Here is a 24,934-nt window from a genome sequence, read left to right as displayed (position 1 = left end):
TGGCTGTCACCTTGTGTTGACATTATTCAAAATTATTCAAAGAGGCCATGTTACCAAGACATGGCTAAATGATTGGAAAATGTGTAAATGACAGATTAGCTGGATAATTAAGTTATAGATTCTTCTTATTGTTTTATTAAATTACTTAAGTACTAGTTGTTGTTGTCTTAAAAAAATATGAATTAATAAATCGAAGCAAAAAAATGTAAGAAAAACTAACAAGTAGCTTCAAAACATACATGCAAATATAAATATTACTAATAATACGCCGGGCATAGTTGCACCTGGTCATAGTTTTAGCTGTTGCAACTATTGTGAATAAATATCGTAAAGCTGGACGTTGCAAAGCCCAACGTAGGGCTTTCACCCAGCTTTTTTATGTCTAGCTGGTGCAACCGGCCCCTGCTGATCATCTTCTCTGATGCTTGACATCTGTCTGTTCATCGTCCTATAAGAGATGTGAGTGATTTTCATACAGTAACAGTTTCTGTATATTCGTCCAGACTATGTGAAGCTCCATCACTGTTCTTGTCTGTTTTTGTGCCTGTTGTTTGTCATTCAGTTTTCTGTTTAACTACAGTGTGACAAAAATGAAAGTGAAACTGCTCATACAGCTATTACATTCATAAATGAACTGAAGTCATTATTTAATGCTGCACGTCACAATTAAGTCTCATATAACAAACTTAAAGAGGGTATATGATACCTGTATTTTGAGGTTCCATTATGTAGACGTTTCTTTCCATGTTGCTAAAATGAGAGAAGGAAGTTGTTTGCAGTTGGAGTCATTCAGGTCTGACAACAAATGCAGGCAAACATTCAAGCTTGAGACATAATGTGAATAAATCACAAAGACAGCAGCAGCTAAACATAAAGATACTCAATGACAAAAACAGATGGAGTAAAATCAGTCTATTTGAGACATACTAGTCCTTAATTTAAGTTATTGATGCATCTGCTCTCTTTTTTATGTGCATTTATCTTCAGGCAGAAGCTCTTGGTGAAATGCTCATTCCGCATGTTTAAAGGCTGTTGTAAAAATAAACAACAACAAAAAAAAAAATATTAAAAATATATGTATGCTCATTAAGCTTGTTCTTCTTGATAAAACTGTTTCTCACCCTTTTCTTTATTCTTTTACAAAATGGCATTGACCTGCATTCCTGTTTTGAGTCATTTGCATAATTTCACCACTACATGCCAGTAAAGTCGGACTGAAGTCTCTACTGATGCAGAAATGTATTGGAAGGATAAATATCATTTAATATTTTACAGTGTATTTATTTTACCTTGGGGAGGATATGGAATCTTAGGCTGTTCTGAATTATTTAAGAGTAATTTTATGACCGGATGATAATTGGTCTTACATATCTGTTAGTGCAGAGTTTACTCTCTATTTCAATATCACCAACATATAATAAGGGAAGAAAGGGAACATCTCATTAACATTTTATACCTGAGGGTATTGAATTAACAACAGTAAAGAACTGCTTTCAATAACAGACAATTCCGTGTTTTAAACTGAAAGAATTGTAATCTAACATATCACCACTCTCATCCATTACATCCATCACTGACCAAATATTTCCATTTACCCAGTCCTGTTGGTTTGTTATTCCAGATACGATTACTGTGGGGTGTAACATTGTGTGTGTGCCAAATTCCAACGTAAAAAGACGTGTTGGGGAAATGCTTGGGTAAATCAAAGTCACATCTGAGAAGAAAGCGAATACCACTCAATTCACAAAACAAAATTTAATGAATTTACCGTGTTAAGTGACGACCGGTTTCAGGTCCTCCGCTCCAGATATGATGGACCGAACTCAGCAGATTCGTCCAATCTGAAAACACAAACTGTCGTGATATTAAACTGTCTAATAAACGCAGACTTGCTCATTTGATTTCGCTTGACTTGTAGATCAGTATCATCCAACACACTCGTGACCCACTATAGTATAAGCGGCATGGAAATAGAAATAATCTAAACACATCAACTATCATATGTAAGATTAAATAAAGCCCTATTCGGACGGGACTAGTTTTCTAAATCATCTGACGTCTGGGATTTTCATGCATCAATTCGGACTGGACCAACATCTCCGAGGGTCTGTTTTGTACATCTGGGCGTTGTAGAGATCACGCGCTCATGGCGCATTGCGTATAGTCAGATTGATTACCACAGTTACCATGGCAAATACCATGGCGAAGCTGTATGGCTAGAATACCAAAACTGTTAATGTGTGGTTACTTTGGTTTAACTATTTTATTTATTTTTATTTATTTGTAGTAAAACCATTTATAATATTCATAAATGTACACACGTAATTAAAACATGAATTGAGTAGAAGTTGAGTTCAGAAATGAACGTGATAATCTTACCTGACGCTGATATTACAGTAATGTCTGGCAATTTTATTATTGTTAGTTTTTATTTCTTTGCCAGGAGGTAAACATACCAAAAATGCGCAGTTGATTTTGTTTTCGATATTCGTGACACATTCAGCGATAAACGCCAATAACTTTAAAACGACTTGCCCTAAAAAAAAGTCTAAATGGTGTGACCGCCAAAAGGGCAAAGCTGATCATGTTTCACAGCCTTCATTTTCAGTATTTTCGCTCTATATAATGAGCACTGCCCCGCACAAGCCGTCGCAATGTGGATGAAGCCGGGAGAGCTCACTCTCAGCGGAGCGTTCAGTAAGGGACCGTGGGGAAAGTGCAAGTTTTCTTCGTTTTTTGCTGTAGCTCAGTGGGCGGTGTTTTTTAATAGCTTCTTGTTAAGCCTTTCATGCACGGTGTCCACATTTGTGGACAGTTATTTAACTCCATTTAGACTAATATGTTAGTATTTTATAAACTAAAATTTTGAGTAAAAAGTCATGCAACAGTGGAGTCAGATTCCATAAAGTCTGATTTCTGTAATTTTCATCCTTATCTTACTTCCACTGTCCTCTGGGATATTCTCTATTATTCTGTACTGACTCCTTGACCTGTACTGTACCTGTTTGGCAGGCAAAATGCAAATTTGTCTCCATATGTATGTGTAAAGTTGCCATTTAATGTTATAATAATACATTTATGTTCATATATTTGTTATAATACAATATAATATAATTTATAGCATCTTTGGAAAAAATTGAATAGATATACTAGCAGATTACAGAAATCAGACTTTATGGAATCTGACTCCACCGTTGAATGATGTCCACATACTTGGACAGTTGGTTTTTGGTGAATAAAAAATACAATTTACTCAAATATTTTAGTTTATAAAATACTAACACAATACTCTAAATTGAGTTAAATAACTGTCCACATTTGTGGACACCATGCATGAAAGGCTAAAACAAAGAAGCAATTACAAAAACACCGCCCACTGAGCTACAGCAAAAAAACGAAGAAAACTTCGCACTTTCCCCACGGTCCCTTACTGAACGCTCTGCTGAGAGTGAGCTCTCCCGGCTTCATCCACATTGCGGCGGCTTGTGCGAGGCAGTGCTCATTATATAGAGCGAAAATACTGAAAATGAAGGCTGTGAAACATGATCAGCTTTGCCCCTTTGGCGGTCACACCGGTTAGACTTTTTTAGGGCAAGTCGTTTTAAAGTTCTTGGCGTTTATCGCTGAATGTGTCATGAATATCGAAAACAAAACCAACTGAACCCCGCTAAATGAGCACGGTAAGAGCGTCTACGGTAATTCACGTTGGCCAAAACACAAGGAAACGCGTTGTGAAAAAAAAAAAAATATATATATAGTCGGGAAACACAGACATTCGCATTCGGACGGCCCGGGATTAGTTTCCCAGAATATCACCAAAAAAAAAAAAAAAAAAAAAAAAAAAAAAAAAAAAAAAAAAAAAAAACAGTAGGTAATTTGCTCTGGAACTATTACAGAAGTTTTGTGAGAAAAAGACGGGATTAAAAAAAAAAAAAAAAAAAAAAAAAAAAAAGTATGTCTGTGAAACACAAACGACCCCCTGTAGTCCCTTCCAAACAGGGTTTAAGATTAAAGCTGTCCATAACGGGGTAGGACAGAGTTGGGGAAAACACTGGTAATGTATAATAACAGGACTCAATCTTTTTATCAAACATAGTCAGTGGGGTAAAATGCTCCCAGGGGGCAATTACTGTAGTTATTCTGTTCTGAACATCAAATCCTTTGTTTTTCCATCACTCTTAACAAGTTAGTTAAATAAAAAATATTTGGATTTTATACTTCAATTTTTCCTCAAGTTAGCATTAGGTAGCTAGTTAGCAAGCCAGTTGACTGGCTTGCTAACTCTACCTAATGCTAACAAAAAAATTGTTTTAAAATAAATATTATTATGTTTTAAATAGGCTATTATTCATTTAAAATTAATTTAAAAAATAACTAATTAATTTTGTAATTTATAATAATTGATTATATTATTTTTAATGTTAAGCTAACTGTCTGAAGCATGATTTTGCTGTAAATGTTTAAAGCAAATTGCTTTGTCAAACTGGGGGGCATTTTACCCCACCCATGGGGGTTAAATGCCCCCTTTGTACATTTTTTTTTTTTTAATCTAATAACATGAAAACTGTGGATATTTTTCATACATTGTTGATTATTTATGCCATCATCACTAAAACTATGATAACTTTTCTGAACACATTTAACTTTTGTTTCACAGAAAAAAAATTGCACAGTCTTTAAGGGGGGTGTTTTCCCCACTCTACTCTACCCATATTTTACATTTTTTTCAGCACCAAATAAAAATGACTTTAACACGATGTATGGTTTATAAATGGTTTATAAAATATGACGTTTAATCACAGATATATAAAAAAGATAATAAAAAAATGACTTGACCTAAAGTTGGATATCTGTAGCTACATTAATTTCTTATGTAATATAAATCCTTCACCTGTTCATGTGAAATCAGTGCAGCTTTACTGACATCTACTGGTGAAATTGAGCAACTGATTGAAAACCTCAATGGATTCATTACAGATGACAGTGGACAATAAGAAACAGTTCAACAATGTAGTTATTAAATCTGAAAGACACTATATGAATTATTTAGAGGACTATATGCTCAGCTGAAAGGAAATTATAAAGAAAATTCACAACTTACAAATCAACAAGTCAAACATACAGGTGTTTTCACAGTAGGGTCGATTTGGCTGTAACGCTTCTGAAACCACATGTAAAGCAGTGTCACACAGGGGGAAATAACTACAAGACAAAACAAAAATATGTCAGCCAGAGATTGACTATTTCTCACTAATGGATATAGAGTGTTTAGAAAGACTACATGAAACAGAAATGATGCACACATTGTCCTTGATGTTTGTTTGTTCATTTATTTTGGGAACAGATAGTTTGACTGACAGATGAACTGACTGGAGTCCTTCTGCACACAAACCACTGCAAACACAATCATGTCAACTCTTAGCAAAAAGAATTTATACTTCAAGTTTATTTTTATTGAGTATTTATTAAGAAAAGTTCAAGTATATTTTTAAGAATACTGTATGTAGTAAGTCTACAAATATCAGTGTATTAGTTGTATACTTTTAAGAACACTATTTCAATACTCCTTGGGACTAACTTTGTTTGTACTTGAAGAATACTAAATGTGAACTTATAGGTATACTTATAGTTTACTAATTAAATATAGTTTACTAATATAGTTTACTAATTAAATCATTTTTTATGCATTTTTAGTACACTTTGAAGTATAGTCTCAGTAAACTACTAGTTTAGTAATTTTATACTGCAAGTGTACTCGTAGGTTTTCTTTGAACTTTACACCATACTTTAAGTATAACACTATGTCCCTATTTAGGTATCCACCTTATTTTTCAATGCAGAAGTAAGCTGTTTTCTGGTAATGTGTTTGATGTCTGGTTCATAATCCGCCATAGGAACATAACGAGAAGAATATCGAAGTGCAGTAAATGGTAAAACAGTTTGCACTACAAACCAACATGTTCATAATTAAGATAATACATTAAAATAATATGGTAAGACACACCAGTTTGCAATATCAGGCAGCAAAATGAGCTTTTTGTGCAGCTAAAAATAGCTGGAAGTGGATGAGACCGGAAGCCAGACACAAAACATGTCCAAATGGCTGCACCCACACTTATGGGAAAAATAAGGTGGATTAATTTGTATACATTTTGTTATATGAATATCTGAACATACCCCTGTTAAAAAAAAAACAAACATCATATGCTGATTGATGCTGGGATGCTGGTTTTAGCTGGTCCTTTGCTGGTTTATGCTGGTCCTTAGCTGGTTTAAGATGGTTCTGGACCAGCACATGACCAGCTAAGGACCAGCAAAAAACAGCATAAACCAGCTAAAACCTGCATCCCAGCATATGCTTGTTTTGCAGGGACAAAACTTCAAAACAAAGAACAGGGTATCTGCTTGTAAAAAACAAAACAAAAACAAAAAAATATATATATAATAAATAAAAATAAATAAATAAAGAATATTTTAAACAAAAAGCTAAAAAAAAAAAAAAAAAAAAAAAAAAAAAAAGACTATTTATGATAATCAAAACATAGATGGAGTTGATCAACACCCCAAAGCTTGACAGTCATTTTTACCTCTTCATGGGTCGACATTTAATTACATAATGTTACACAGTACACATGGTTTTAATGCTGTTTTATGTCTTGACGATTGTGTAAGATTACACGTGGAAGCATCTAATGTTTTGGTTTCTTCATCACTTTTTGTATAGAAGATGTGTAATAGTGTCCCTAGCGTATAACACTGAAAACACAGATTCTCAGAGCACAAGTATAGCTCAAATATACTTAGAATTTTTCTAAGTATAAGTCAAGTATTATTAATACTTAAATGTCCTTTTAAGTGTATTTCTGAGAAGTATATAGAAAGTATACTAATAGCACATTTGGATAAACTTTTTTTTTTTTCATAAGGGAAGGCTAATGAGTAGAGTGAATAAAACAATTTAATTCCTGGTCAAATTTTCACATAATATGAGATCACTGTAAAAGGCCACTGTATAAGTTTGATTTTACCAGATGTTTGCACTGGATTTGGATATAAATCAGCTTGGCAGGTCTGAGACACTTGAATTTTTGTATATCAGTCATTAATATCTTTATCTTTTTTTTTTTTTTTGGTTCGTCATAAAGATTAAACTGTTTAAGTTGCAATATACAGTGAACATTCTTGAAGTGTTTTTTTCTGCCAGTGTCTTCAGGATGTGTTTCTCCAGATTTGATCTGTTTCCATTCAGTAATTCACAGTTTGATCTCATTTCCTCTGTCAGATCTCTGGCAGTCTTCTTGTAGACGCTCTGCTCAATGGGCTTTTTCTGTATCTTTTTTTTTTTTTTTTTAATCAAAACATATTGTATAAATAACATTACAAACCATTTTTCTTAACAAAAGCAAAACTAACAAGAGAGAAAGAGAGAAAAAACATGTAACAGAAATATTTAGCTAAATTATTAATGTAAAAAAAATGTACATCCCAGCAATTAATTTGCAATATGAGAAGGTAAATGCTCCGGTAACACTTTACGGTAAGGGTACATGAATTACCATGAATTCATGCATAAATTCATGCATTAACCATGCATTACTTCATGCATTAATATGTCATGAATTATCAGGAACTAACATGAATTCAAAGTCTTTCATTCATGACTTCATGGATGAAAACACTTTAATTAAGACATTAACTAAGTTTCATATGTAATGTCAAAGTGATTATATTTCTTTTCGTTTTTTATTTTTAGTTAATTTAGAAAAACATTGAAGAAACATTTTTTTTCCTGTTAAATATATATTTTTTATTTTTTTTTAAAAGTAATGACTGATTAGCGGAAGACTGATCATAGTCTGTTTGATCAATTTTGCCTTCTTAAATCATTACGACTTGCCTAAAATATACACTCTAAAAAAAACCTACACTGAAAAAAAGTGTTTCATTGGATCAAAGTAAAAATTTTGCGTCAACTTGTTACATCTAATTACTTTACTTTTTATCAACGTTACATTTTTACTTTGAAAAGAATTAACTATCCATTACTTAGCCAAAGCAAAAAGTATCTTTGTATCAAATAAACTTAAGTTTAATAAAATCTCAAATTATACTTTGTCGTAATGTTTTATTCTTTGTATTAACTTAATTATTTTTGTTTACACCCAACCAAATACAACTTAAAATATTAATGTAATATAAATTTATTTACTTTCAGAATGTGTAATTTGATCATCAAAGATGAATGACTTCAAGCATCAAACTTCTGACAATTTATTTTGTCATAATACATTTTTTTTTACAATGTGTACAGTATCCTCATACCAATAAACACTGTCTAACAATATAAACACATCATAAACTTGACAATTATCATCATAATTTCTACATTGTGTATAGTATTGTTATAAAAACATACTGTATAACAGTTTTTAGTATCCATATACATAGACACACTGGATTCAATGTAAATTCACCATAAGAATCAGTTATCGTTTCAACGAGAAACATGCAATCTTTCCATGAACAGTCACTTAGAAAACTGGTTTAAAATGGGCAGTGTAAAACCAAACACTTTTAATAAAATACCTACCAAATTAGCCAATGGTAAAAATAAAAAATAAAAATTACAAAAAAATAATTGTAACCTTCATGGAATAGTTTACCCCAAAATGAAACTTCTCAATTATCTCAAACTTATCAAAATTTTCATAAAATGTCTCTGAACCAAATTTAACTAAAGTTAAATACTTGAATAGCTTAAGGATGAGTAAACAAAGTAAGAATTTTCATTTTTGGGTAAACTATTTAACTAACCCTAGACAGAACACAACTTAAACAAGATAAAACAAATCAGGTTTAGTAAACAGTAGTACAGTTAACTTTGTATAAAAGGCTTTATACAGTCCAACATCTTCAAAGAAATTTACCATCAGCAGAACACTGTAGCTGGGTCAAAGGAAACAAATGTACTCCTGCAGCTTTGAAGAGAGGTTCATCTGCTTACTCTCTATGTCCATGATTATTTTTTTGAAAGGCCTCAAAGGTATATTTGAGTCCTTCAGGATATTTTAAGTTCAGTGCATAAATGAGTCCAAACATTATGGCACAAGCACATGCAACATCGGGCAACTCATTTAGTTCTTCCACACCGTCAATGACAATGGAAATGTCCAGTGCACAACTAAGAGCATCACTTTCGCGGATCACAAAAAATGCCATGGTGGTCTTTTCAAATTCTCTCTCCGCTTCCTCCCTCTGGTCAGCCTAAAAACATACAAGAACAGAGAATAATTGAGGGACTTTGGAAGAAAAAACATTATTATAATTTGTAATTATGTAGGTCAATGTAGAGCCCAAACGTCTGTTGCAACTTTCATTAAAATATCTTAATTTGTGTTCAATGCAAAAATAAAATTTGTACGGTTTATTACAAGAGTAGAGTAAGTGATGACAAAATTTTCATTTTCAGATGAAGACGTACTTTTACACTCTCTTTGGCTTTGAAAATTCCTTTAAACACTTAAACACGTGTACAATCAAACGCTCCCATGTGTTGACCATTGTAGACAATTACAGAAATATTTGTTGAGTGCAGTACCACAATGGCCAATCAGTGGCATTTATCAATCTACTTAACAGTGTTGAAAATGCATTTTTGGGTGAACCAACCCCTGTTAAAGGAGTAGTTCACAGTCAAAATTCTGTCATCATTTACATGCCCTCTTGTCATTGCAAACCTGCGTGAATTACTGTCCTCCGCAGAATTTTGAACAGTGTTGGTAACAGAACAGCACACCCCCCTTTCACTATTATTGTATGGACACAAAACCAATGCAAGTGAATGGGGGGCTCTTAACAACATTCTTCAAAATATATTCTTTTGTGTTCTGTGGAAGAAAGTCACACAGGCTGATGTGTAAATGATAACACAATTACTTGAACTGCTTTTAAGCGATATGTCACTACCAAATCAAAATTTCCCCACGTTTGACTCACCCTCAAGGCTTGAGAAGACCTTTGTTAAGACCACAGAGCCATGTCGAGCAATTTTTTTTTGATCGACAGATGCACTATTTGAAGCTTCAAAAAGTCAACAATTCACTCCCATTCTACCTCTTGGAAGTAAAATGATATGTAGGATTATAACTTTGCCTGTATTGTTCTTCAAGAATATAACCATATTCAGATAGGATGCATTGAGGGCGAGTAAAACATGGGGAAATGTTGATATATATATGAAATATAACTTAAGGCAAACATGGTTGGAGAAAATTTCAGTAGTTTGCATTGTCTACATTACCTGGTATTCTTTGATCAGACAGCTCGCATCTTCACCAAGTTACATGATCAGGCACTTCAGCAGGCGCTCTCTTCTGATGTATATGTCCAGACTCTACAAAATGTTCAAGGTGTATTGTTTTTATTAGACCAAAACACTACTAAATTGATTGCCACAAGCAATTTTTTTTTTTTTCGCATGCAACCAATACCTGATCCATAACTTTAACCTTTTTTTCATGGAGGACTCCACCTTTGCTCCTAATAACCTGGAGAAGCTGAGAGCTCTGTCTGTCCACAGAGGCCATAATTCTCGATTGTAAATGTAGGGTCGTGATGCTCAAATTCAGCATTATTCTGTAAGAAAGAGAAACATAGACTTCTGAAAAAAAATTATTTCACTTTGAGAACTAGTTTTAAAAATACATATACACACTAGAGCCTGACCGATAAAGGATTTTGAAGGCCGATACCGATACAAATATTTATTGGTTTTAAAATCCAATATTCCGATATATCGGCCAATATTTTTTATTTTTTTTATTTAGGAAACGCGCAACAAAACATTAACAGATTTCCCTATCATTAGCTATTTTTGGTTATTTATGAGTTTTAACTAACATAATATGATAATGCATTTTAAAAATAAACTTGTTTCTTTTATTGTCACAACAGAACAGAGGAGCATCAAAATATATTAAAGTTCTTTACACCAAGCTACATCAAACCATTTTCAATCATCAGTTGCTGCCTGCCTTCTAAAACCTACTATTTAGTGATCTAAATCCATTATGTGACTCGTTAATGCTGCGGCTGAACGACAGTCTGCAACGCACACTTGGCGTCATTGGATTTCACACACATGTAAAAGAAAAGCTAAATTTATGCACAAGCTATGTTTGATAATTTTTCTCTATGTCTAAATGTTCACTCCTCGCAAGTCTAACTTACATTTTACAATGCAGGGACTGTAACTAGAGATATGCTAGTTATAAATGCAGTAATCATTACTTTATTTAGGCAGAATAAGTTCATTGTGGTTTCCAAGCTCATTAATGTTAATGTTAGCGGTCTTCCACTGATAGTGGCATTAGCTAGCTTTGTGGTTAGCTAGTCTATGATGAGCCATAATTTAGCAATGGATAACGTCATACTGCAAATTGTAAAACATACATTTTCAATATAACTCTCATTGCTATAACTGTCACGCTATTAAAGAAATACTTCACTGTCAAAAGTTAAAAGGACAGTCAGTCAACTACACTGTAACAATGTAACGTAATTACTAGCTAATTCCGCTTCACTCTCGGCTTATTTAACAACAGCAAAACTGGACATGATAGTCACGAATTTTGTCATGCTTATTTGAGTTAAGAGAACTGATGGGGATGATAATATCGGCCTGCCGATAAATCGGTCGGGCTCTAATACACACAAAGCATTAAACAACAAAAGGTATAATTAAGGCATCAAAGACATTTTCAAAAACACTACATACTACAATCCCATGGTAAAAATTATGAAAATTCAGGATTAGTCACTTACATTTTAACATTTTTAGATAAAGCAATAATTAAAAGGTGCAAATTACTTACGTTTTTCATAATTGTTGTTCAGCTGTACCCCATCCTACAAAAGCAAAGAGAAATAACAAAGTGGCTCACATAAAAGTAAACAGATGACTTCTTTACTTGGTATGCTGATAAGTGTTTAGGCACATCACTAAAGACGTGTTTGGTTAAACTAACGTTATGTGTTAACATTAATCATAAATGAGAGACTATACACGTAAGGACAGCGAATACCTTGCGAACGCGAGCTTCATAATAAATCAATAAAAATCATCATAATAATAAAACTTCATACAAAGCGTTACACGGCGGCGCCATCTATAAAGTACACGCACTGAAACAAAGTACCCGAAACAGTCTTTATACTACATTTCAATATCAATCCATCTCACCTCTAGCAGTTTACTTGTATTATTATCATTTTATTTCCACTCGGTTTAAAATCGTGATGAGGGAAACTTAAACCTTCCAGCCGAGTTAGAGCCGTCAAACTAGTAATACTAACTGTATGTAAAACAACATAATATTTTATGAAATCATATAATGTTAATAATGTATAAAAAATAAATAAGTCCAAACGTATGTTTAAAACTACTTACCAATTTTCTTGATTCCCGTTTTACCACGCCGAGTTAATCCATGTGGTGTAAGACGGCGGACAGATGAACGTCCACGCGCACGACCACGGATGACGTTAGAAGTCACATGACAATGAAAACCAATATTTTTAATTTAATTTACAGAAATGTATTTGCTTTACACTAACAAGACTTACTTTTAATTTAAATCAACCAAACTTTTTACATTACACTGATGGCTAGACAGAAAATCAAATGTTTTGAGTTAGATCAAGTATAACAACTTCTTTAGAGTTCTGACATACTGCTAATATTGATAATCTTTCAAAAGTAACACGTGACCTACATTTATTTAGATAAATCCTTCTTAAATCGCAGATAATGACTGTGTGAATAAATCTTTTAACGACTACCAACAAAACACAATGCACAGAAAATAAGCCACACAGACAAAACTAGTTTTTATGAATCAATATATAAATCTTAACACTTTATTTACTTTCCTAATTGGCTGCTGCTGTCTCACTCTCGTCCATATGTAGATTGTGCTCCCGGAGAGACCCCGCCTCCACTCCGCGTGATTAACCAATCAAAATGCAGCCCGCGTTTTCCGAGTCGTCTCCGCCCATTTAGGTGTAAATGTGTGTAAATCAGCAGTTACAAAGCTGCCAATAGGAGGCGTGAGGGCAAACACTCAAAAACACCAGAAAACCGGTTTACCCGTTTAAAGGAACATCCCAAAAAAAGCAGGAGATTGTTCCTGAGGCTTAAACAGATCAATCTACATTGTTTGAATTATAAGGACATGTCCTATATCCTTGTAATCCCAAATGTCCTTATAATGCTGGTATGTAAACTGGTGAAATGTCCTTGTAATTCAATTTTTTTTAGCAATTTACTTTATTTACTTATTACTTTACTTTTCTGTTCTATTTTTTAACCTCTTCATTTCTAAATTAATTTCATCTTAATTTTCCTTCAGATTTTGCCGTTTCATATTTTCTCAGCTTTATTTCAGCACAAAATGTTTTTAGTTAGTTAACAATGCTTTTGTGTTTTCTGTGCTAATTGCAAAAGACAGTCTGTGGAAATGTGTCAAAATGTGTTAACCGAGACAAAAATACCACTGAATCATCATCACTGTCATCAAACTCGTCAGAATATTTCATAAACAAAGCTGTGATTGTTCATGTGATGTGAAACAGATGAATCAAGCGTCAGGACTCATCACTGATGGAGAGTTTGTCTGGCACAGATGAGGTGAATTCAGCAGAATAAAACACATCAGCAACATGTCATGAACTTGTCTCCTGTCTTCAGTTTTTGTAGATTCTCTATAAGTCAAATGCTTTTTCTGAGAGTCTTGTTGTGACCTGAACACAAACACGAGAACTTCAGAGTGTAGAAACTCATGAAAGACTGACAGAGAAACCTGATGCCTTCATCACACAATCACTGCTGACACAGTCACAATCAGCACAATCACGTCAGCGACACCGACAGACTATTTCAAGAACACCAGGATAAAAATAGTTCATTCACACCTGCGCACACAATGTGAACAAACACAGGAATTTTTTTTTTGTCTAATTATATGAAAGTTTATCAGTGGCTTTGTGTCGCAATGTCATTGTGTCTGAAATCCTGAGGTCATGAACACCGTGTGTCTATACACACACATACAGACTGGTTTTTAAAGGGAATTCATACTTGTATTCATCACTGACGCTTGGTCAGGACCCCTTGGCGTCACTTTTTGACGCACAGGGTACCCTGATATTCTTTTAAACGTCATTTTTCGACGTGCAGGGATTCCCTATAGAACTCTGTACCGGGGCCTGCGGCGTTGAAATTTGACGTGTTAGGTAAGCACAGATCGAAAACGACGATAAATAGGAATAAAAGAGAATAGGCTACAATAAATGAGTTATGGCAGGGATAGTCAGTTCGCGGCCCCCAGGTCATGGTAATCTAGTCCTCCAACTGATTTTTGATTTTAAAAATTACTCGCTGTCTAATATGAAAGTGCCGTGTGTGAAGCAGCGTTCAGTGGTGACTTTAACAACGCTCCATGGCGCGAGCAACAGAGGTAAGCACTTAAAGTGTATTCTAGGTAATGCTGCTATTTTTTGTCGGAGGCTTGTTGAAGTTGATAAACGTACTGTATTTAATGTGCTGTGTTTGGTTAATCGGTGATTTAATCAGTGCAATGCGATGCAATCAACTTCTTATTTACTTAATTGTTTATTTATTTATTTATGTATTTATTGGTTGCTTGATTATTCAATTTTTTATTTATTTATTTATTTATTGATTTATTATTTATTTATTTAATTAATAAATCAACGCTGAGCTGACGTCATTGTATGGCGCGATCCCAAGATCCACTGCGATTTTCCACTCGGTAAGTAGAACAGTTAATTAATATCGATGGAAATAATCCTTAAATTTACGGAACAAAAACTGTTTCGTCAGGTCAAGAAATTGTGTTTATAAACCTTTAGAAGTGCAAGTTAGCAGTTTCGTGATGCAGCAAATGACAGACATATAAAACTATAACTTGCTGCTCCAAATGTGTAGTAGGTTATTTAAGTTAGCTAATTAAATTCAAGTTTGTTTATTTTTTCACGTATAATCACGCAAGGTAATATCATAGAAGACTGTCATTTTTAGTGTGTTTTCATATTACAGTAGCTCACAACACTTTAGCCAATTATAAATGCTCAGATGAAGAATAGTGTTGCCAGATTGGTGTGTTTTGCAGTAACTGTTTGAAATCCACACAAAATTATATAGTAAGCACGCAAATCTTACCAATAATAAACAATACAAATTAATTAATAGTTACAACAATATTCTGGCTCTTCACAATTTTACAATATATCACAACAAAGCAAATTAAGTGTTCTTCTCTAAAGAAAGCTACATTGTAGCTATGTTGTAAACTATTTTCCATGTCTGTCATTTGGCACAACAGAAATATCAAAATTCCACCTGTCCAAGCCCATTTTATCCAGCTCAAAACCAATCAAAAACTGTCCAATCTGACAACACTGATGAAGAAAATACTAGTAAAAATGTAAGGAGTTCAGTTCTGATTTTTTTTTTTTTTTTGTCAGGTCCTTCAAATTTGCCAGCGTCCAGCATTCTCCTTTATTTTAACCCCACTCTACACACAGACACACACATACACACACACACAAAAACCAAAGGCACTTTTAAGAGCCACATCCGTCTTGTCTTTCTGTATCTCTCGCTCTCTCTCTCTCTGTTTACATGTACTTGTAGTTGTCGTATCCGTCCATCTTTGTTGTGAGTCTTTCTTTCTGTTTGTGTTTCTCCCCATCACCATGAGTGATTCAGAACTCCAAAAACAGTTTATGGAGCTAGATAATCTGGTTGATCATCATGAACTCAGCGATGAGCTCCAAAGTCTTGATGACTTTCTTGGTGAGCTGCAGGAAGAGGAGGAAGCAGTCCCAGTAAAGACACCTGAACCAAGGGTGCATTGGAGAAAAAGAGACATTGATGGAAACATTGTCTATGCAAGACCAAGGTCAAGCAGGAATCAGTCAAATAAGGGTCAGTATAATTTTTCATTTAAGATGTATTTAATATCTACATTGTTTAGGCACTTATGAATGTAACAAAAAAGGAATATGTCAGGGAAACAATCAAACCTGAACTGGTCATTTGATTTTTGACATGAAAATAAATTGATTACATACAGTATTTGTGTAAAACTACACTAAATTATTGGTCTTGGTATGGCTTTGTTTGAAGCAGTTTGTTCTATGTGTCTTGTTAGTAGCCAACCAGCTTGTTTCTTTTTAAATGATCTGCTTCTACAGCAAGCATTCTTATTTGCTTTCATCATCTATGTGACACCTTATAGACAGAGACAAGTAATTGGACTGTCCACATGGGAAATAAAAAATAAAAATGCTTGTCCTTCTTTCTAGCTAAATGTTAAACAGTGAGCTTATGCCATTTCAAGCTGGTAATAAGGGAGGTAAATTTGTGCCACTAGCCTTGGGACAAGTTGAAACTGTTGTAAATGTTGTTTTTGTTTTTTTGTTTTTTGTTTTTATCTGGTACAGCTGATCACATTCAGAAAACTGATCCTCCCATCAATGCTCCTGACACTAACTGTGAGGTGACCTTTGCTCCAGAGACTGTTGGTGTGTACTTCTTTGTGTAAATTACATTTTCAAAATTTGCCAGATTACTGGCCTTTTTATAGCCAAAGGCACTCCATGCAGTACACTTTAATATATAAGTGCTGTTTTTAAATATTCCTTACTATTTTAACAGAGTGTTTTCTGCAAGATCTCCAGCACTCACTGAGTGATACCTCAGATGATGAGGCATCACCTCGTGGAACCTCAAAAGATCCTTTCCTAGCTTCCTCAAACTGGAGCACACGACAAAGTCTCTTTTCAGAGAGGTGGAGGGCAGAGAGACCCCGGCTGGTGAACACTGCTGCGGCACAAGAAAATGTGGCAACACGCATCTGCCAGCAGTGTGGGAGCAATCCAGCTGCTGTCCGGTGTTGTGACTGTCGACCACGCCCCTTCTTCTGTGCTGAATGTGATGTCAGCATGCACACCAGACATGTTCTCCATAACCGAGATGCCATGACGGCTGGATTCTACCAGCCATTGCCTCCAACGACTTTTGTTGTAGATAAGGCTCTTTCCCATTGTGGTAAGTTCTGGTTTATGACAATACAACATAAATATCATTCTGAGAATTGCTAGGCCTCATAAGCTTTACTATTTAAATAATGTCTTTTTGTCTCGTATTGTTTGATATTGAATTTATGAGGACACTTCGTGTCAGTCAGCTTATTGAGCAACTCTTGTATAATTTTTCAGCAGTGTTCTTCATTACCATTGAACCATTACAATGTTATTATATTACTCAGTCAATACAAATTATCTTAATTTACATGATGTTTCACAGTGCGGCTTGTACCTGTGGAGATTCCTGACAAAATATGCGGTTGTTCACCAGAGTCATTGAGGGTCAGCCCAGGGAAGACTGTTGCTGTAATCACAATAAATGGTAAGGGTAGATAAGGGAAGATAAAAATCTATACGTGCTCTACTCCCATAGGGGAGCACAGGTCTGTATGTAAAATCTACAAATGGCTTTTGAGTAATGTTTAAAAAGTATACAAAGTAATGTAAAAATTGTTTAAAGAATCCAAACCCTGATTAATAACATAAAGTTTACATTAAAATGGACGTGTTTTTGATTTTTCCAGGACGATATGATCTAAGCATGCCTGAGTTGAGCTGTGAGGCATGCCAAGCCACTTGGGCTGCTGGAGTGGTCGACCTAAATCGAAGTGATTACTGGCCTGCGACCCTTCACTTTTCCACAATGTATGCCACAGATGTCTTTTTTTCATTTGAAGAAATGAAGATGGCAGCACCAGGACTGTCCTGCCAAGCATTTTTAAGAATGCTGGATCAGCGAACTGTCCGCTTTGGTCGTGTGAGTTTTGAATTTATTTCTCCTACATTATTGTTAATCTCTTTGTATTGTGGGTTAAAAAAACAGTTTGATGCTAATGTATTTGTTGTACATTATTAGCTATTGGTTTCCTTACTTTTAATAGACTGGCAAGATCTCCACGGACAGTTTCCAGAAAAGTTTTTTTGAGTGGGAGGCTGTGCGATATGAGGTGGACAAAATCTGCAAGGAAGAGCACTTTATCTGTCCTGCGTGCACCCCAGATATGCTGGCAGTTTCAGTAGATGGAAACCGCAAGCATTACCGTTTCAAGAATGCAGCTAGGTACTCCAAACTGTGTATAATGTCACACTGTTGAATCAATAGTATTAAGAAATAATAGCTCTTTAATGTGCATCAAGTATAATTAGACTACAGTTACAACAGATTATTATTTTTTTGTAGATCTGAGGAACAGGCCATCTTTGAAGACATCTTTATCGCTAAGGATGAAGATGTGACAAGATTTGTGGACTATATTCACAAGACATCTAAACATGTATAATCGCAGATGATTCGACTACGTACAGGATTACATTTATCTCCTACTCAAAAGTTTTCATCAACCATTTTCCATATTATAGGTCAGTGGAAGAGGTGTTTGTGGAGGAGAGTGGTCAGCAGCCAGAGAGACCTCTCAAAGATCTGCCAGCAAGGTAGATGAGGAGGGACTGGAGCTTGCGGTGTGTCGGCACGGAGTGCTGCTCTGTGCTTTAAATATGTACAGGGGGGAAATTTTTGCATATCCCCTGTACCTGCAAGAAAAGCTGGCCAGTAGGCAAATCACTTTTTTTTGTATGGATGTGACCTGCAAATATTGGCCATACCTCCAAAGAGTTGCAAAAAGCTGCCCAGAGCTCCAGCACCTTCTTAACATGAAGCCCTTCCTTTCAGTATTCCATGCCAAAGCCCATGATTTTAAATGTGAGGTAGGTGAACTTTACTATGTGATTATTAAAACTGAACATCTGCAAATAAATGTAAAAACTTTCTCAGCATTATTATTATTGTTATTATTATTACTAATCAGGTAAAATGGAGCGGGGCATATCAGGATGGGGCAGGTTTAACACTAGGGGAGGAGGTGGAACAGTGTAATGCTTTCCTCTCTAGGATTGCAGTGACCACAAAACACATGTCCAAAGCAGGTAAAAATGACCACATACAGTACTGCACTAGTTACATCATTAGATAATAAGTAGGGGGAATATGGTATCATGATATTTTCTGTTTTTGCAGGACGCACAGACATGCTGACTCTCATGGTCATGCGCTGGAATCAGCAAAAGTTCAACAATTTGGCCACTGCACTGACCCGTCGATATCAGAAGGTAATGACATCAGTAGAATTTGTTTAGATGTTTAGTAATGTATATTATTAGTGTTTGAAGCTGTGCATTAAAAATAAAACATTTTCTTGTTTTTGTAATAGCTGTAATTGCTTGCCATTGCAGACCACAAAAGCTCTGCAAAGCCAGTTGCAAAACCTAGAGTCCATGAAAGTTGAACTGGCAGTGACAGAGAGCCAATTGGAAGACTGGGTCAATGATGTAAAGGATTGGGCAGACGGTGAGGAAATTACTAGTATTTATATATTTCTAGTAATACTTTTAGTCTTAAATAATTGTAATTGTTACCGTTATTGTAATTTTGTCCCACCTATATCTTTTCAGCAATAACAACAACCACAAATGATGTTGATGCCTTGGCCAACAGAATTGAGGTGCTGGTGGCAAGTGTCAAGAGGCGTTCCCAGCGTCTCTATAAAGATACAGATGGCAACAAAGGTCGTGCAAGGATCCGCCGCAAGATCAGGGAGGAGAAGGGCATTCTGACATCACTTGTAGAGACATACAACAGAATGGTTCCAAACACAGAAACTCTGTGCTTGGAAACCATTTTGTCTGGTGAGACAGCTTGGCCATGGCAGCTGCCACACAGTGGTATGTACACTAGCCTTTACACATTTATACACATTTACACACATTTATACACTTATACACATTACCCACAATGCCTCAAATGTCAATTTGCAACCCCATATGATGTAAGTTTTTCTCATGCATTCTAGACTCTGTCGATCTAAGGACAAAAAGAAAGGCATTCGACATCATCATGTCAGTAAGGCGACTTCAGGAGGAGCAGAAGATTCTTGTTGCAGAGATGGACCACCATTGGAAATATCTTTCAACTCGTGCTAAGACCCTCAGAGAACTGTCCTGCTTGTTTGCCAGTGAGACACTGCAAAGTATGTATTTGTAATGTGTGGTACAAACATAAGCAAAGGCATAGGCCCTAAGACACATACACAACAAGGATGACTGTTTATAAAGTTTCTAATGGAGGCTTAATGTTATTTTGTTGTTCTTTCAAGGTTCGCTGTGTGGCCTAAGTGAAGAGGGTCTGAAAGGCCTGCAGAGCATCATCCACAAAAAGCAACGTAAAATCAGAGATATGAGGGTGCAAGCAAGAGACTGTTATCTGCAAGTTTTGTCTGGAGCAGAGAACACCAACTTCTTAAACAAACCATCAGCTGATGACTATGACAGTGACTTTGAAATTTCTGATGACGAACTGTAATGAACAAAAAAAAAAAAAAAAAAAAAACTGACCCTTTTTTTTTTTTTTTTAACTTGACAGTGACCTTGACCTTAACTCTGAATCTCAAGAGTGTAATAAAATCTGCTTTTCATCACCTTATAAATACAACCAAAGTGTAGTCTCTTTTTTCACATAGAAATGCATGCATGCCTCTACAACTAGTCAGTGGTGGAAATTAAGTGCATTATTGTAAGGCTAAATACTGTACGGAAGTATAGATTTGAGCTACTTGCTCTTTCGATGATTTGTGTCTTTTCATGACACTTTTTAGTTGTTCTAGGCTGCAGTTCAAAGAAAAAAAAAAAACTTTTTACTGAACTTGACAGCACATGAAGACCTTATAAAATATGGCATTTTGGTATAAATAAAACTACTCTGTAGTTTATACTTACAATATAAGTACACAGCCAATACAAGTAGTCAGTTGGCAAAAAAAAAAAAAAAAATATATATATATATATATATTTGGCAACTAATTTGTTGATAATTTTAATGCAAAAACATTTCATGGTTCCAGCTTAGAGAATTGTAAGATTTGCATTTTTAAATTTTAGTTGCTTGATTACTATGTATTTTTAATCATTTTGAGGTTTGAACTGTTCACAACATTTGTAATGATATATTTTTGAGTAATGTGTAATTTCTCACTAGTTTCATAATTCTTACAAACCAAACAATCAGTTGAGTAATGGATAAAATAATTAGCAGATTAACTGATATTGAGGTCCACCTCAACCAACTACAAGACTAAATAATTATGAGTGAAACATGGTTTCCAGGGGAAATTAAATTTTAGGTCTTCAGCCCTGGGCTGAGGAAAAACAACTGTGGCCATGTGCTTGTGTCCTAGTGTAGGGTGCTGTATAACAACTGAAACTTGTTTAGAGACATGGAATAAGCAGATTATAGGGGCATTCTGTAGACAAGCAAGACAAAGAAAACCATTATGATAAGGAGGAATCATTATTTTCCAACACTAAATGCAAGTTCATCCATTGTCATTTTGCTAAAGAAAAAAAGACAGAATGAATGAAAGATATACAGAAGTAATAAATATGTTGCCTATACATCTTACTTTAAAATATTTGTGTTAAATTTTGCTGTATTTCTGTATTCTGTTCTCAGAGTCTCACAGTACCATCAAAACCTAACACAGGCATGTTGTAAATACAGAAAGGGGCAGAAATACAAATAAATGTTCAGGCATAAATGTGACAACACATTTTATTGTCCATGGTAAAGAGAGTATCTGTGCCCTTCCATCTCCAGGGGACCAGTAGAGCCTCTTGGTAGAGGGGGAAAATGCACATTTCAAATGGCTGTAACTAAGTCCAGTTAGCATATCAAAGAGAAATCAGCAGGACATCTACTTATGCTATGTTTAATGAATAATGCTGGAAAGTTTTATACATAAAGTTTTTTTTTTTTTAATAAGTGTTTTAAAAAAGTGTTCTTAGTAAAGTACCAAATGTCAACCTGGCTCTCAAATATATCATAAAAGTTTGCACAATAAACATAATTAGATATCCCTTTCTTCATTGAATATAGTATTTACTTAATTTAATTACTAAAATATTTTAAACTACTTTACCCATAAGTCTTTGTCACTATATCGATGGAACAGGAAAATATGGTGCTGTAAATTGTAGTTCATTGAAGTGTGTACTTACGCTGTTGGGTTAGGGTTAGGATCTTGGTAAATGGGTAATTTCTTGCAACCCAGCAATATCTCATTATTCGGTGTCAGTATTACTGAAGTCATAATGACAGTGAAACAATCTGCAACATGAAGCACCTTGTATTTTTGCATAAATGTTAGTCAGTCCAGTTGTCAAAATCAGCTTGTCCAAATCTTCCAACTGAATGTGGTTTATAACAGAAGATCAGTTGAATATTTATTTATTCTCATTAAAAATAAAATTTTGGGGCTAACCTGATGTAGATTAGATTATTGATTAGTTAGTAATAGTGAATGTTTTTTTCCAAAGCAAGGGCCTATTGATTTCCATGGTATGAACCAGAGGGTAACTAATTGTGACAGCTGCATACTGTAATAAATAATAAATTATTTTGAAACGTTTAATTTCTATATATATCCCAAAATGTATCAATCAATATGTCAAACTTAAATCTTAAAATTAAATTAAAATGCTTAATCAAAGACAAATGTAGTGCTCAGCACAGTATCTTCTCTCACCTAGATTCTTAATATTAAAGACATGAAAATAGCAGTTCATTATAAAACTGCATGGAAATAAAGACAAACAGTTTTAGTGAAATATATCAATTTAAATAATCATTCTTACTATTAAACTTATTCTATTTTAGGCTACATGGAAAAGAATATGTAAATGGGAAATGTGTAACCAAATATATTATTAGATTTATGTTGTGGTATTTATTCACGCTTGGCATAACAGACAGTTCATGTAAACTTACCTATACTAAAACTGCACTGCACAAAAATCTTTAAAAATAATTACTTTAAAATAATAAACATAAACAGCATATTTGTAGCATGTCGTCTTCATGTTACACTACCTGGCTGTTATGCAGTTCATGACAAATGCAAAAGGTGTTTAAAATGGCAAATTCAAAAAAAAAAAAAACTAAAAGACTGTGCACTGTACAAAAACTTTAATGATGAACATCAAGCAAAACAAAACAACAACAACAAAACACTCAGACGTTTAGCTCTGAAAGCTGGTTGTGAAGTGGAGTCAAAAAATGTTGGAATTCTCTGGCAGGCTCCCATGTGTCATCCCATGTTTTGCCACTGTAAAATATCATAAGTACACATGTCATCAGAACACAAAACAAAAATCATGATCATTGTTGGATTTCATTCAGAGAATTCACTGACATTTATTGATATTCGTTAAAATGGCATTAACCCTGGCTACTTAACTGTTTAAAAAACACTGTTGGATTAGCTGGAAAGGGACTATGACTTGCAGAATACTGAAAAAGTTTTAAAGTTTGTGTTCATGTTGTTCAAGCAAATCTGGCAGTTCTACAGACTTAGGAATAAGGATAGTGACTGCATCTTGCTCCCACTGCTATTCATCATTGTTTTACTCTTCTTCATATTCAGCTCTTCTTTTCTCACTACCCTGATCTTCCTCATGGATTTTAATCACCTCTACAGTCACTGTTCTCATCTTCATTGCTCAAAATAAGATGCAAGTTTATTAATTTCAGTATTATTACATCATCTAGTACAGTTTAGAACACAGATCTCATTTGACTGAAATTGGTCCTTTGAAATGACATGTAGAACAGCATTCTCCAGAAATATTGCCAAATTATGACAAGTTTAGTGTTTCAGATGCTGAAAAATAATTTTTTGTGCATGCATGATTCCCCTAGTAAAAAAGTAATAGATTTAAAATGCATTTATTATATACTAAGTATAGTTCAAGTCTGTTAACATATTTACTGACATACTGAATTGTATGATCTTTAATAAATAATATTTTAAGTGTACCTAAAGTGTACTTGCAATAGTTCCAGTTTAGCACAATCAGATTTACTCAAGTATATCTGTAGCTGGACTTCAGCACTACTTCTGCACAATTAAAGTACATTAAGTACAAAATTAGTTGTTCCAATTTAGCAGACTTTAATTATACCAGTTTAGTGTATTTAAAGTACAATTGCAGAGTGTTTTTACATAATATGTAAATGTATTTGTAGTATATTTAGCATGAAATGTATTTTAAATACATTTCAGTATATTTATTTTTCACTAGGGTCACTACTACTACTGTAATACAATAAATAAGCTTCAGCTAGTTGTGTATGTACAGTAGCAACTTGAGTACTTAAATAGAAACCAAACATATGATCACATCAGCCCCATTTTATTTTCAATACACTGGCTGCCTGTCAACTATTTTTAAAATTGTATTAATTACTTAGAGAGCACTGAATAGTCCAGCTCCCACAATCCATTGTCCATTTCAATCAAAAAAGTATGGGCTCTTACTAATATCTAGATATCTAAATCCACACAAGGAGGTAGATAATTCTCCTATTTGTATCCAAAATAATAGAATATATTTTCTATAATTTGAAATTCAGTCACACTCTAGTTTTAGTCCAGACTACTGAACATCGCTCATGTCCTAGCAAAACCTTGCATCAGTTTTGTACAGGCTACTTCAGAGGATGATTTCCTGCCAGGATCAACTACATGACCAGGGAGCTTTCTCTTGCCACAGAAATCAATAAAGTTAACTTCCATGCTGCTTGTAAGAGACCATTTTAACTTTGCCTACACCAAATTGGTCATGGAATAGACTACTTAGCATTGCAATGGTATTAAATAGTTAATATGACTTAACTTATCATGACTTACCACACAGTGCAAGGCAGCCAGTGGAC

General features: G+C 34.5%; 1 protein-coding gene and 2 long non-coding RNA genes across 5 annotated transcripts in view; 1 reads left to right on the top strand and 2 right to left on the bottom strand.

Annotated features, from left to right (window-relative positions):
- The window catches only part of LOC127161095 (uncharacterized), a 29,679-nt gene extending 9,030 nt beyond the window's left edge, over positions 1 to 20,649 (top strand). The window contains exons 1-15 of one of the 3 annotated variants that reach the window (XM_051103746.1): positions 14,298 to 14,516; positions 15,791 to 16,009; positions 16,528 to 16,608; positions 16,742 to 17,134; positions 17,393 to 17,494; positions 17,697 to 17,929; positions 18,054 to 18,232; positions 18,353 to 18,446; positions 18,532 to 18,876; positions 18,978 to 19,095; positions 19,187 to 19,278; positions 19,402 to 19,516; positions 19,621 to 19,890; positions 20,019 to 20,195; positions 20,322 to 20,649. In XM_051103746.1, coding sequence (XP_050959703.1) covers positions 14,357 to 14,516; positions 15,791 to 16,009; positions 16,528 to 16,608; positions 16,742 to 17,134; positions 17,393 to 17,494; positions 17,697 to 17,929; positions 18,054 to 18,232; positions 18,353 to 18,446; positions 18,532 to 18,876; positions 18,978 to 19,095; positions 19,187 to 19,278; positions 19,402 to 19,516; positions 19,621 to 19,890; positions 20,019 to 20,195; positions 20,322 to 20,527 — 2,784 coding nt within the window. In that variant the 5' untranslated portion in view covers positions 14,298 to 14,356 and the 3' untranslated portion in view covers positions 20,528 to 20,649. Of the gene's footprint in view, positions 1 to 14,297; positions 14,832 to 15,546; positions 16,010 to 16,527; positions 16,609 to 16,741; positions 17,135 to 17,392; positions 17,495 to 17,696; positions 17,930 to 18,053; positions 18,233 to 18,352; positions 18,447 to 18,531; positions 18,877 to 18,977; positions 19,096 to 19,186; positions 19,279 to 19,401; positions 19,517 to 19,620; positions 19,891 to 20,018; positions 20,196 to 20,321 lie in introns of those variants that run through there. The other 2 variants (XM_051103747.1, XM_051103748.1) reach the window with 2 other exon arrangements.
- Positions 685 to 2,697, bottom strand: LOC127161097 (uncharacterized). The gene is made up of 3 exons (XR_007826935.1): positions 2,380 to 2,697; positions 1,769 to 1,841; positions 685 to 750 (listed from the first exon to the last, which is right to left on the bottom strand). It is a non-coding gene; the product is annotated as an uncharacterized LOC127161097 (long non-coding RNA).
- On the bottom strand, positions 8,477 to 12,499 carry LOC127161096 (uncharacterized). Its single transcript, XR_007826934.1, has 5 exons — positions 12,449 to 12,499; positions 11,874 to 11,907; positions 10,491 to 10,635; positions 10,301 to 10,393; positions 8,477 to 9,264 (listed from the first exon to the last, which is right to left on the bottom strand). It is a non-coding gene; the product is annotated as an uncharacterized LOC127161096 (long non-coding RNA).
- Positions 20,650 to 24,934: the final 4,285 nt, after the last annotated feature.

Source organism: Labeo rohita, unplaced genomic scaffold (assembly GCF_022985175.1).
Source record: "Labeo rohita strain BAU-BD-2019 unplaced genomic scaffold, IGBB_LRoh.1.0 scaffold_541, whole genome shotgun sequence".
Taxonomy (NCBI): domain Eukaryota; kingdom Metazoa; phylum Chordata; class Actinopteri; order Cypriniformes; family Cyprinidae; genus Labeo; species Labeo rohita.
Note: the sequence above shows the minus strand (reverse complement) of the source record. Positions and strands in the feature narration are given on the sequence as shown.